General features: G+C 33.2%; 1 protein-coding gene across 1 annotated transcript in view; it reads left to right on the top strand.

Moving 5' to 3' along the window:
• Positions 1–2903, top strand: part of HUNK (hormonally up-regulated Neu-associated kinase) — a 128968-nt gene extending 126065 nt beyond the window's left edge. The window contains exon 10 of the mRNA XM_031959361.1: positions 1133–2903. Within this exon, the coding sequence (XP_031815221.1) occupies positions 1133–1800 (668 nt within the window). The 3' untranslated portion in view covers positions 1801–2903. The remainder of the gene's footprint in view (positions 1–1132) is intronic.
• The last annotated feature ends 11886 nt before the right edge of the window (positions 2904–14789 follow it).

The following is a 14789-nucleotide window of genomic DNA, read 5'->3' as shown; positions in this document are numbered from 1 at the left end:
CCCCCTCTATTTTCTTTTGTGAAAAGATATTTTTGTATTCTGTCATACAAATTAAAAAAAAAATAGATTGCCACCGAAGTAGAAATTCTGAAAATCAAAGAGATAAACAAAATTGAAAGCAAATTAAAAGCCTTTTCCATTGTTAATAATACTGGGAGCTAGAATTTTTTTTAACTAATAAACATACTATTTGCTAACCTAATTTAAAAAAAAAAAAAGAAAAAACAGATTTCTTTTTCTCAATAGTATTTAATTTTTCCACTTATTTGTAAAGATGGTTTTCAACACTTATTTTTGTAAGATTTTGAGTTCCAAATTTTTTCTCCCTCCCTTCCTTACCTCCCTTTCCCCCAGGTCAACAAGCAATATAATATAGGTTATACATGTACAATCAGAAAAATCAAATGGGTTACTATAAAAAATGATGAAAGAGAACTTATAATAGATCTAAGAGGAAATAAAAGGAAATCATTAAAAATTATTTTGTCCAATTAAATGCCAGCAAAAAAAAAAGGATTTTTAAACCAACTTTATTGGTACATAAATGATTTATAATCATAATTACAGAAGACCAGTGATGAAGTGTATCTTCTACCTTTTAGATGAGAGATAATAGAATATAGGTGAAATGTAAATTTGTTTTGCTCAACTATAATTATTTGTTAAAGAGAATCCTTTTATTTGGGAGGGTTGATAATGAGACAAAGAAAAAAAGGATAGAGCAGTACACAAACATTTTTAAAATATGCAAAAGAGATCAGAAAGAAGTTCAGATGGAGATCCCAGAAAAGACAGCCATATACTATATATAGTAAAATTTCTATTGAAATTATTTTTGCAATAATATATAATTGTTATGATTGATATACTATGTGTTTTAAAAGGGAGGGGTGTGTGTATAAATATATAACATTCATGTTTTTTTATGTAATCATATTTTTCTGGACTTGATATGTGAAAAATGTTCATTTTTGTTTGCTAACCTACTATATATATATATAGATAGATAGATAGATAGATAGACAGATAAATCCATTACTTCTTTTCTTCTTTTCCCATTTTCTTATTGATATCAGAAGTTATACCAGATACTTAATGGTTTTTTCAGCAATTTGATTTTTTTTTATTGCAGATTCATTTCGTGGCCTTAGCCCCTTCCATGAAACTGCTATAGGAGCCAAGACTGGGTGCATAGCTTCTTGTTCCTTGGAATATCTTGAAATTCAGCATCCCAGGACCCCAAGAATTATGAAGAAGCAAGAGCTTCATCAGCAAGAATCTACAAGCATGGGGATGCAGTCAAAAGAAGCTCATTTAATCCTAGATGTTGTGCGATCCTTTGAATCTGTTGATCGAGAGGACCAAATAGAACTGCTCTCTCCAACTCATCATTATAGGATTTTGAGTTCACCAGTGAACGTTTTACGAAGAAACTCTAATGAGAGAACATTGTCCCCAGTCTTACCATTGGGGAGTATCTCCCCTAGCAAAGTTCCCACTCATACTACTCCAGTCTCTTTTGCCTATGAAGAAAAAAATAGCCCTTCAAGGGAAGAGGGTATGTGTTCTCCTCCAGCAGTTCCTCCTAATGGCACCACACATCCTCTGGGGAGTCCAAATTGTGTGAAAAGTAGAGGCAGATTTCCTATGATGGGAGTTGGACAAATGTTGAGAAAGAGAAATCAGACTATTCAGTCTTCCACTGACAAGCCTTTGGAGGCCCGGCTGCCTCCACTACATCAGATTAATCCAGGAAACATTTCATTTGATACCAATGACAATGTGAAAGGCCAATGTTAATTTAGGTCATCAGAATTCTAGCATCATCTAGCATTTGGAAGTTTCACCACAAAGGGAAAGTATTGTTCTACAGCTCCATATATCTGCCAGAGTGTTATGTCTGAGGAATCTTTTCTTTCACAGGCTTACTTTATGATATGAGATAGATAAGTTCTTCATATATTTTGTGTTTAAAAAATGAAACACAACTTTATAGCTGAAGTTCATTAGTCTTTGAAGCCTGTACAGTGAAAACTATTTCCCTGAACATCAGAAAAGTATACATATTTATGTGTAAACACACATATATGTGTATATATGTATAATATATATTTGGTGGGAGTGGGGGGAATTTGATATAAATAATTACCAATCTAGATCATTCAACCTTCTCTCTTCATTACTGGGATCCCCTTTGGGAATAAGAATTTCTGTGTGTTGACAGATTTCTCCTTAATTTTATGTTATGTAGACAATGCCAACATTTATGTGTTTCTGAGTGGAATCTTTTCATTCTACTATATCATAATTATGTGTAAAACAAATATCAAAAGAGCATTCAGTTGGCAGAAAAGTTTGATTCACAAAAGCTTTTGCAATGGAGTAAATCTATTAAGATAATCATGGCATATTCTAGTAAGATAAGAACTAGTGTTCATTGCTCCAGTTTATTGACAAAGAATATCAAAATTAAGAGATATGGGCAACTTTGATGCACTATTGAACCACAGACAAAAGATAGAGCCACCTTCCCAAAGGATAAAGGGTTTTTGGACTGAGAACAAACTGAATTTCAAGAATTAAGATGAAAAAGAAGACAGGAACTCTGCTCTCTGGAGCAGGGTTTTGCCAAAGGTTTCTGCAATTGTTGTTTGGTCAGAGGTGTTTGAGCTTCCTCTCATTCCTACTTGAAACTAATTAATGGGCAAGTCATTTCTCTTTCCTTTAAATTTTTTAAAAAAATTATTATCAGCAAACATAGACAAAGAACAGAAGAGGATTCTATATGTAACTGTAAACTTCTGTTTTTATGGTTTTTGTTTTAAGTTGAACATAATAAGTTTAAATGCCCCATTTGTGTCCTTTTTTGAAATTCTATTTGCTTTTATGTGTATTTTTTACTTTTCATTGTTAGTCCATTCTTTTTTTTTTTTTTTTTTTTTTTTTTTTTGGCATATTCCTATCGCTATTCACTATCACTATTAACTGATCTTCTCGCTAACTTAGCTTCCAAAATAGCAAATCATTCTTTCACAAAGGGAATTTTCATTATGAGATACTGAACACAAATGAAGTCATTTGGTAAGTGAAAAAATTATTCTCTTAAGCTCATGGTTTCATTGGGAACTTTAAAAAGGTTAGTGGAGGTTATCATAGTCTTAGGGATGGAAGAGATTCTTAGCAGTCATCTTAAAGAAGACAAAATCGGTTGTAAGCCATGCAGGAGTAAAAAGGAGAGCTGGAATTCAGTCTTCTCTTGGCTGGGCAACTGGATGGTGCAATATGTAATAAGAGTCCTGGGCCTAGGATCAGAAAGACTCAGAGTTCAAATCTGGCCTTAAAGATTTAAAGAGTTGTGTGACCCTGATTGAGTCATTTAATATATTTGTGTCTGTTTCCTCAGTTGTAAAATAGGAATAAAGAGCATTGCCTTCCTCCTGGAATTATTGTGAGATCAAACAAAATTTGTAAAGTATCTGGCATACAGTCCATTTTTTTAGTCTATGTCTACCGATTTTACATGTGTGTTTTTTGCAAAGGTTGGGAGTTGGGGAGGTGGGGAACAGAGTTAATCTCCTGCACTTATGTGTTCTGACACACCCATCTTCTAACAAGCTAGGTTGCGACACTCCGGATGTTTCTCAGACATTTGCAGTTGGTTCCCTCAAAAGGAGCATTAAAATGGAATTCTTATAGCCAGAAGGCTATGAATGAATCTCCATAGCAGTGTTATTTCTGGCCTGCCAAGGAAGGTAGCACATTCTAGAATAAAGTTGTCTGTTATGAACTGTGAAAACAAATTTACCAGGCATATGCCATATTTAAAGGCATTGTCTCCTTTAAGTACTGCTGTTGACTGAGGATGGGGGTTGGGGATGGAGGGGAAGAAAAGGCTAAGAGAAAGGGAAGAGAACAGGTTTTTAGCTCTCTTCCCCCACACAGATTTGCTAAGGATTTTTAAAAAATTGAACTAAAGCTGTGTGCATTGAGAATTTTTGTCTAGACTGTATCTAGTCTTCACTGCATCTGATTATTTCCAGCTTAAACTCCATGCTTTAGTTGTTTTCTCTTCTTAGCCATTGATTTTACTTGCTGCTACATTGAATCATGAATGGACCTTGACACATAGGAAAAAACAATTGGTAATCAAAGGAAAATGAGCAGAGTTGGAACACAAATGTGATTAGCTTAACATAGGTGTTGGATAACTTAGAGATATGGGTCACAGGCTCAGGGAAAGTTCTTTACCTATTGAATAATGTAATCGTGAACCAGAATCCCATCTGTGAGTACTCTACTGAAAACAAGTCAGAACCTCCTCATCTTTTAGTAAACAGGTAAATAATCCCTAAAACAATATGGGAAGAGGGGGAGAGTGAGAATTAAGATATTGTTCCCATCCCATTAACCTTCAAAGAATTTACATTCTACTGTAGAGATACAAGTTTTTGTGTAATGCAGGAAATAGAGAAAATAAGTACTAAATTCTATGGGAAGAATACAAATACCTGGGGAAATCACAAAAGCCCTCTGAGCCTAGAAGGAAATTAAAAGTTGTAATAAGTGTAGGTGAGTACATGCAGGTCCAAGATAGCTTGTGCAAAAGCATGGAGGTGGGAGAATGAATGTTGTTTACAAGAATCTGCAATTAAGTTAAATTGATTGGAGAGTACATATATATGAAGGGAAATATAACATTTAACATGCTTTCTGAATTTAATTGAATAAAAGATTTAAAAAATTGTAGTTAAGGTTGTGCATTGGTAATATTTGGCATCTTACTGATTCATTAGATTACTGAAACATACCATCCCCTATCCTTCCCCATATTTCTGGCCACCAGACAGTAATAAATAGTATTAAAAAAGCATAATTTACTTCTTCCTCATGTGAGTCTTACTAACATACTCCGTAAATTTTCAGGTGACATGAAACTGAGAAGTATAGTTAACATGCTTTTGACAGACTCTGTATCAAAAGGAATTTTTAATGAGTTAAAACAATGCACCAAAACTTGTAAGATAAAATATTACAGAAATAAATATAAAGTTCTGCCTTTGGCTCCAAAAAATCACAGATATAGCATGGGGAATATGGCCACAATGGTTCATATGAAAAAGATATGGGAATTTACAAATTGCAAACTCAAACTGAGGTAATGTGGAATGACGACCAAAAATGTTAATACTATACTAAGGTATTAAGAGGCATATTATCAAAATAAAAGGAGTTAGTATTCTCACTGTACTGTACCCTGGGTGGACCAGTTCTTGAGGATTTTATTTATATTCAAGCACCGAACTTTAGGGAGAACAAGAAAATGGAGCTTTCCAGAGAAAAATGACCAAGAAGATAAGGAGATTGCAGACTGTGCCCTAGCAGAAAATAAACTACTGAAGAGGTTCAAAGCATCATAGATTGAAAGGTGGAAGGGATGGATCTTAGTGACTGTCAAAGTCAACCCTTTCAGTTTACAGATTAGTAAGTTGAAGCACAGAGAGATGTATTTATAAAACAAAAGGAGAAAAAAAACCTTTCCCAGGATCAGGCATTAAACTTTGTGATTCCTACAATAATATTTTGTCCATATTAAAAGATATTCAGGGCCATTGTGTAGAAGGGAGAATACGTTTTATTTTTCTTTGATTTAGGCAAAAATAATACTTGGTAGAAATTGAAGAAAACCCTCTAATAATGATTACTGTCCAAAAGGAAATGGGCTGCTATGAAAAGAAATGGTGTTCCTATCATTAGAGGATTTTCAGGATGCAGTTGGTATTGTATTGTATTGTATCTGTATTGTAGAAAGAACTGTTGTTTAGTTAGAGATTGGATTAAATGGCCCCTGAAGTCCTTTCCAGCTTTCACATCTTGTGATTCTAAACTACATTTTGGGAAAGGGGAATTATACTTACATTATTTTGTTATTTCTAGTATACTAATTCAAAATGATCTCCAGAACTTCCAACTTGACACTGATTTTTTTTTTTTGAGAAGAGAAAAAAGTTAGTAATAGGGAAACTGATATAAGGAACTCCTGGGTGATGGAAAATTCCTTTATCATTCTAGATAAGCATCTGCTTTGCAAGCTATTATCTTGACAGTGGTTTAGAAAATACTGGGAGTCTATGAAATCCTTTCAGAAGATCTACAAATGCAAATTAGTTTTTATTTCTAATAACGGCAAATACCTATAAATATAACCCATATGAACAAAATCTCTTTAAACAGATTCGCAATAATTTGCAATAGTATAAAGATATACTGAGCACAAAAGTTTGAAAACCACTCATCTATAGCACTGAAAATTTAAGTGATTTGCCTAGAGATAATTACACTGGAGGTGTCAGAAGCAGACTTAAATCCATCTTCCTGAGTCTCTGGGACCACATTACGAAACATAATAACATCCTTCCATCTGACTTGGAGTATTTGCAAAACATGAAGAAACTTTAATTTTAGCTATTTCTAGTTGTGACCATAATTACATTCATATAGGATTCTAAGACTTACAAAAACTGCTTTTATTTTTAATTTGTTATACATACATATATATATATATATATATATATATTGCTCATGACCACCTTGCAAAATAGGGAGAGTAAGTATTCTAATTTTACATCAAGGAAAAGTGAGGCTCAGAGAGTTTAAAAAAAAAGACTTGCCTATGGTTATACAGCAACTATATAATAGGGTGTTACCCTAAAATATAGGTCTCCTGAGTCCAAATCTTTCATCCCTAACCCAATACTGCCTCTATTACTTTTTTTAATAAGTGTGCAACATGTGCCAGTAAATTCTGTGAATTCCTTTTCTCCCTTAAATGTAACGTAGTAGGTCTGCTTTTTTATACTTCATAAAAACTTGTTCCTAAAAAACTGTGTTGTCGGTATAAAAAGAACATTCCATACATACTTCAGAAACAAGCCTAGATTCCTGTGTAAAGGACTGTTACAAAAGATAACTTCATTTGAACTTAATTTTATTGTGAATTCTATGAAAAGTGGTGGGGTTAGGAGGAAGGAGGTACAACTATGTTGTTTGAGTACATGGCAAATAAATGTAATTGAAGGAAAGATCACATCTTTCATTTTATTATATTTACATAGAACATTTGACCTTCCCATGCAATCTACTCAATAAACATACAAATGTAACCTACTTCACCAACACTTAGCTATTTTCTATCTATCTATACTTTGACCCTATTTGTCATTGTATAAGAAATTGCTGAAATGTAATTTTATGAAGTACAAGAAAAAAAATGGAAGTTTTAGTTCTGTGAGCTGTTCATTAGTAAGGACTGTATTTTTGCCTCTATCATTAAATGTATGTCCTTTTTCAAAGTCTTTGTGAAATACATGTTTCTTTTACTTGTTTTATTTACTTTTTAAAAATCCAACAAAATAGCAAGCACATGAGATAAATGGCATATTTTGGTGTTGTCAGCAGCACAAAAGATCTCATCTCAGGCACTGATTTGTACACTTTACCTGTCAAATTTACTTAGAAAATTTCACTTACTACTTTGAGTCAAATTCTAAGGTATTTTCTTCCAGAAATTTCTCTCTCATTCTAGATTTCTGTTTCTTTCCTACCAGGACAAATGTTCAATTCAACTCAACAAACTTAGTAAAGTTCCTGTTTTATGGGACAGATACTAAGAAAGACTGGGGTTAGAGAGATGAAAGATGCCAACATAGAATTACCTTTTCTCCCTAAAGAGAAGAATTTACCAGTAAAGAATTTACAATCTTATAATACAGAAAAGTACTGGGCATTACATGATAAAAACAAAGAATGTGTTCATAACTGTTTTTGATTAATGTGCCATGGGTGATGTTAATTTATAATAATAGGTCACATATATATCTTATGTTTTCAAAGCCACATTCATTTTCACATCTAATCGAGATAAAATAGGATTTTTTTTTTCTCTTTTCTTCAATGTAACGATCTGAGGCTGGGATTCCAAGAGGGTAGGATGTCTTAGATCACCTTATCTGTGAATTGGTGACAAGAGATTGGTCATGGTGTTATCTGAGAAGATGATCTCTTCCAATTCCTTCAGTGTGGTCCCCCCTGAAGTCCAAAAAAACCAAAAGGGCAAAAGCTCATGTGGGATTGGTAGAAAACGAATCTAGTTATACAAAGATGACTTTTCTCCTTCCCCCCACACCTAAGTTCACTTAATACCATTTTCAAGATGAAATTTAACTCCTGGTTAATCTTATGGCCTGTTTTGTTCAAATAAATAATTTTCTGTGAAGAAATTACTATGTGTGGTAAAATCATAAAATATTGGAGGCCAGGTTAGAGTTTTTTGGGTTTTTGGAGGGTTTTTTTGCTTGTTTGTTTTGCTTTGGGATTTTTTTTGGGGGGGGCTGGGTATAGTAGGGAATGAGATCTAGAAGTTCCTTGGTTTTAATATTTATTTTCTTTGTAGGAACCTCAGCATACTGAAGGCACAGTAAGAATAATTCAGAGCAATACTGGGAGTTGGTTCAATTTAATGTCATCACTTTTCAATGAGAGAAACTTATCCCTCAAGTAGCAAATCAACGTATTATTTGTGGCAACTTTTCTATAAAAGGAGTTTTTAGACACCTGATCCTAAAAACAAATAAGTTATACATCTTTCTATGGACCTATTTTTACTACACACAATTGCCTTAAAGCTGTGATGAGGAAAATTATTTCAAACTTCAGCAGCAAGACCTCTTTAGACTTAACTATATCCACACCACAATTGATGTTTAAATATTTGGGGAGTATGTGGATCACTATACAAGGTGAAGCCTAGAATAGCTTGATTCCCTCTGAGTTTAAGATTCATTTTAAACTAAATGGTTTTCATCTAAAGATGATGATAAAATCCAGAAGAGGACAAAGGCAGAAAATGGCAATATTAAGTGGGAATAAAACTGTAAGGTTTTCAACAATAATAAATTAATCTAGCTGGAGAGCCTGAGCTAGTAAACACATTTCCTACTTTCAATATAACACATAAACTCTTAAAAGCTAAATCTTTGATTTATATTCCAAACCCTTATGAATCATGTATCAGAATTTAACTTTTTTTCTAGGTCTTGGTCATTATAGGTACTTGGAACTAGTTTCCCAAGCAAGCTCTGTATATAGAAGAGAAGAAAAAGACTTTTTCAATACAATTGGTAAAAGTCAAGCCTGGCCAAAAAGAGAAGCCAGAATTCACCAGCATTGATAAAGGACCCCAAATTTTATTTCTTAAAATTCCAGTGTAACTAAAAATAGTATTATATTTTGAAAATGACTGGTTGGTTGGAATCCTTTTCAGATGGCTACATTAAAATATCCTCTTGGATCTTTCAAAGGGCATAATGATACTTTTAAACATGCTATTATGGCAACATAGTTTTCCTTCTTATTGGCTTATGAGGGAACTGGGGAGAGGAAAGAGGTCCTATGAAAAAAAATTTTTTTTTTGTTTTCCAACAGTTACCTATGTTACCTATGAGTTACTTATGAAGTTCTAAAATGAAACATTTTATCCCCCAATCCTATTTCCTCATTTTGGTCCAGAAAGAGTAATCAAATCAATACAGTGTTACCATTTCTGAAAAGGATTATATGAATCATTTGCTCTATGATTCTACCCACTACCCTGTGACCTCTGAAATCAAAATGCCCCTCTTTGACCATGAGTCTCTTATTGCCTTATCCTATTAGAAGATAAGTTCCTAGAAGGTAGGGACTATCTTTTCTTTATATATATATTTTTTCTTTCTTTCACTATATATATATATAGTGGGTCAAGATATAAAATATTTTCTACTGTAGTTCAAGGTAAAATGGTATGATGAACCAGCCTTTAGGATTTGTCATAAAATTGACCTCAATTTCTGGATTTGTTTGGATCTTCTGTTCTTTGAAAATAGAGAGAATCCCACTTTGGTTGTCATGAGTCAACTAAATCTTTAAAGAGTCTTTGCAAAATGAGACAGGACTAGGATTTGGGTCCAAGGCTCAGAGTAGACGCAGATGACAGACACACTGGAGGATCTATTTCATGCCTATACCAATGATCTCACCTAAGTTCTTGGTCTTCATTTTCCTTAGAAAAAGAGAAAATTCCAGAAAAGATTCTGCTACCCTCTGTGTACAAAAACTCCTGATGTGAAGATCAAAATAGGTATAATAATATTTTAAATTTCCTGCAAGTGTTTTTTTTAAAGAAATTCAAAGTCTTTAGCATATATAATAGAGACATAGGCCTTTGGTATGGTTACATGAATGTTTACAGAGGTCACTAGTTTTATTTCTTCCCTCCCTAGAGTTTTCTTGAATCACATTGGAACCTCAAGGCAATTGGCATGATCACCAAAATGAATGGAAGGAATTAGAAAGACAAACAGAAAAAGGTCTGTTTTTTTTCCTTAATAAGATATTCAATTGGAGGTGTTGACTGAGTGTGAGGCACGCCATTTGCATCTTTTTTTCCCTGTTAAATCATATTTTATTTTTCCAAATATATGTAAAGATAGTTTTCAACATTCATTTTTGTAAGAGTTTGTTTTCCAAATTTTTCTCCCTCCCTCACTTACCTTCCCCATCTCCAGGACAACAAGCAATCTGATATTGATTAAATATGTGCAATTGTTTTAAACATATTTCTATATTTGTCATGTTGTGAAGAATAAACCAAAAGGGGAAAACATGAGAAAGAAAGAAAAAAACAAATAAAAAGGTGGAAATACCATGCTTTCATCCATATTCAGTCTCCAAAGTACTCCCTGGATATGGATGGCATTTTCTATCCCGAGTCTGTTGGAATTTTCTTGATTCACTGCAGTGTTGTGAAAAGCCAAGTCCATCATAGTTAATCACCCCATAATCTTCTTGTTACTGGGTACAATGTTCTCTTGGTTCTGCGCACTTCACACAGCATCAATTCATGTAAGTATTTCCAGGCTTTTCTGAAGTCATAGTGCTAATCATTTCTTATAGAACAATAATTTGCACTACATTTATATGCCTTAACTTATTCAACTATTCCCCAACAAATGGACATCCATTCAATTTCTAATTCCTTGCCACTACAAAAAGGGCTGCTACAAACAGTTTTCCACATGTGGATTCTTTCCCCAACAACTTAAGTCCTAAGGTAGGAAATTGGCAAGCAGAATTTAGTTGCTCCAAGTTAACTAGAAATTAAGACCAAAAAACCTTGAGAAGAGTGTCTAGAGGTTTTGACAGATGTCTGAGTTACTTTCCTTTTCATAATAGTATAGAACTGCTCATTATTAGCAACAGTTCTGAAAATTCATTGATCAGTCCTAAGGATAGTTGGCTAGTTCATCTCATTCTCTTTAAAAAAAAAAAAAAAAAAAAAAAAAAAAAAAAAAAAAAAAAAAAAAAAAAAGGGCAGCACCTGCTTTGAAAAGCAAATGGCAGCTATGGATCAGAACACAGAATAGCAGCAGACAAAAGGAGTTTCCAGCCACAGTGAGAAAATGGAGCCAAGTCACAGGAGCACAATGTAGAGGAATAAATCTAGACATTACTAGACCATTACAATTGGTCTTGGGCCAAGTAAGTCCCAAAGGAAGGTAGGGACATGTTAGAAGAGGGTTTCCAGAATCTTGAACAACCTTGACTTCTTTCCTACTTTGTCTAGGGGCCTCCTCTCTAGCCAAGGACCATGAGCTTGGAATGAGGACCCTCTAGAGTCCTTTCCAGTTCAATATCTAATATCTTATTTGTGATCCTAAGGTTCTCTGGGACAGCTAGGTAGAGCAGTGGATAGAAATCTGTCCACAGAAACTTACTAGCTTGTGTGATTCTGGGCCAGTCACTTCATTCTATTTGCCTCAGTTACTTCATCTGTAAAATGTGCCGGAGAAGGAAATGGCCAACTGCTCCCTCCAGTATCTGTGCCCCAAAAAGGAGTACTAAAAGTCAGACATGACTGGGAAAAAAAAAAAAACTAAAAAGATTACATAACTATTTCCAAGTACTATTCTTCCTGGGATAAGGAGGGAAAATCAAACACAGACACACAAGGCAGCATCTCAGAGTGGTGTTATATATCTGAAGGAACTGTCCTTGGGAGAGATTGGATTCATCCAAAGGGAAAATTTCCTTGAGTGCTTATAGGCCTCAGTAAAAATCCTTGTATGCTTTGTTGCGTGTAATAAAATTGTTCTGTGCTTCATATTTCATTAATTTAATCCTAACAAAACACCTAGATGAGAGCAAAATGAAGTATATTTGCTAGAGAAGACCCTCCTGAATACAAGCTTAAATCTCTGAGGGATTGATTCTAACTGGGATCAGAGTGACAAATATAGTGTGTTACTTCATCTATTCTTATAACATCAGTGGAAAGGAGGTCATAATATCGATTAAAGATTCATTTTTTGGAGAAGGAAAAAGACAAGGAGAGATTAAAAGTAATATGACCATTATCACACAATTATAATTCCATAATAGAATCATGTCCAGGTACTTATAATCTTTCTGGTATTTTTTTTCTATAAACTATAATGTGATGATTACCATGGATACAGAAAATTTCCATTTAGGATTCTATGTGAAATTGAGTTGATCATTTCTATTACCATATCAAGACAGGGCAAAAATTGGAAAATATCAAAAAATGGACATATCAGAAAATTGTTCAATATTGATTTTTTGTTTCTTTCTAAATACAGGAGGAGAAGAAAGAGAAACAGTAGCAGTGTTGGCAGTGACGTGCAAATTTTTTCTCAATATCTATTAAGCTACGTGCTGAATTACAACTGTTTTTGTGCAGTGAGACTTTAAAGTCAATACTTTACCATAGTTCACAGTCTCAAACACCAGCCCAAGTTCCAGGTCTAATTACATATCCTTCCAAAATTCTGTCTTTCTCAAACTTTCCACTAAACAAACCACCTGCTAAAATTAAATTCTCTTTGAATTCTCTTTCTTCAGAGAATATAAAAGAATCCTAGGAATCATCATACCTATGTCAGGTATAAAAGAGCTTCTTACATTTAGCATTGCCCATCTCTATTATATGCTCAGGAAATATCAAGTGATATTAGAGATTATTTAGTGGTGGTTCTCATGGGAGAATATGACCTATAAGCCTATTGGATGCTTTCTTATGCTTTTTTTTAAAGGGTGACTTACTATATTTCTTTTCTTAATGATAGTTGGTTTTGACACTAGTCAATTTCCATCAACAATTCTCTATCCTAGAATATCTTTTTATTTTAAAAATTGAACAAAACTACATAAAATAATGATTGTTGCTAACAGAACATATCTATTAAACTTTCTATTTCTTTTCTAATTTCCATTTTTAGTTTATCACACACTTTAAAAAAAAAGAGATTTGTGGTTTAAATTTAATAATTTAGAACATCATTCATTGTATTTGACCCGAGTTTTATTGTCTTAACTATTGTTTTCATTTATATTGTTGTAGTCTTATGGGGAAATTAGATAGGATGCCCAGCCTGTAGACAGAAGACTCATCTTCCTGAATTCAAATCTGGCTTCAAACACTTCCTAATTATGTGACCCTGGACAAGGCATTTTATTCTATGCCTCAGTTTACTCATCTGTAACAAAGAATTCCAGTATCTTTGCCAAGAAAACCCTAAATGGGGTCACAAAGAGTCAGAATTGATTGAAAACAATCGAATAATCTTCATCTTCTTTTGATTCTTTTTTTCTTCATTCTGTATTGGTTCGCATAAGACTTTTCATGTTTCTTTTAATTCTTGCATTATAATAATAATATGCTGTTATATTCATGTACCACAATTTGTTTAGCCATTCCTCAATCACTGGGTAATGGGAATAGGTAGAAACAATCATAGTTGTTTCTAGCTATTCTCTTACAAATAGTTCTATTTTTAAAAATTTTTGTTGAATATAAATGTTTGCTTATTTTGTAAATATACTTAAATTAAGTCAAGAGTGGATCAATCAAGAGATTAATGAGTGACATGATTAATAATTGATTTGATTATTGGCATGATTAATAATTGATTTGATGATTGATATGAATAATTGATTTGATGATTGATTAATGATTGATATGATTAATGATTGATATAAAGATTTTTTTCTTACCTAATTTTAAAACTTTTATATTTCGAAACTATTTTGTCTTTTATAGTTTTTCCTATCCCATCTCTGATTATGAGTTCTTTCACAATTTCCAAAGTTATAATCTTCTATATTCTTCTAATTTTGGTGGCACAGGTTTTTATTTAGATTGAATATACATTTGGAATTAATTGTGATATATGGTATAGCTGGTGGTATAAAACCTATTTCCTAGTAAACAGCATTCTCAGCAGCTTATGTTGAATAAAGGTCCTTTCCAACCTCCACACTAACATTCAGTACTTTGTGTTTTGTACTTATCAAACACTGAAATACTGCATATATTTGTTTTTAATTCTTGCTTAAGTCATCTATTCTAATTTTTTATCTAGAAATCAGCTGTTTTTATTACTGTTTTACAATGTAATTTCACATTTAGTACTGCTTTATCCCTCTTATATCTGCTTTTTAAAAATTAGCTCTCTTGATATTTGGGGGAGGGGCAGGTTATGTGAATTTTGTTTCTATGTTGTCTAATTTAAAATTTTTTGATCATTCAATTGGTATAGGGCTAAAGCCATAGATTAATTTGGGTATTACGGTAATTTTTCTGAATATAACATGCATAGTTGGTACATTATCTCCAGGCTAAAATGAACAAATAATATGCTAAACTTTTTGAAACTTGTAACTACTGAGTTTTC

The sequence above is a fragment of the Sarcophilus harrisii genome, chromosome 3, assembly GCF_902635505.1.
Source record: "Sarcophilus harrisii chromosome 3, mSarHar1.11, whole genome shotgun sequence".
In the NCBI taxonomy this organism is placed as follows: Eukaryota; Metazoa; Chordata; class Mammalia; order Dasyuromorphia; family Dasyuridae; genus Sarcophilus; species Sarcophilus harrisii.
The sequence above is the reverse complement of the archived record's forward strand: the minus strand, read 5'-3'. Positions and strand labels throughout refer to the sequence as shown.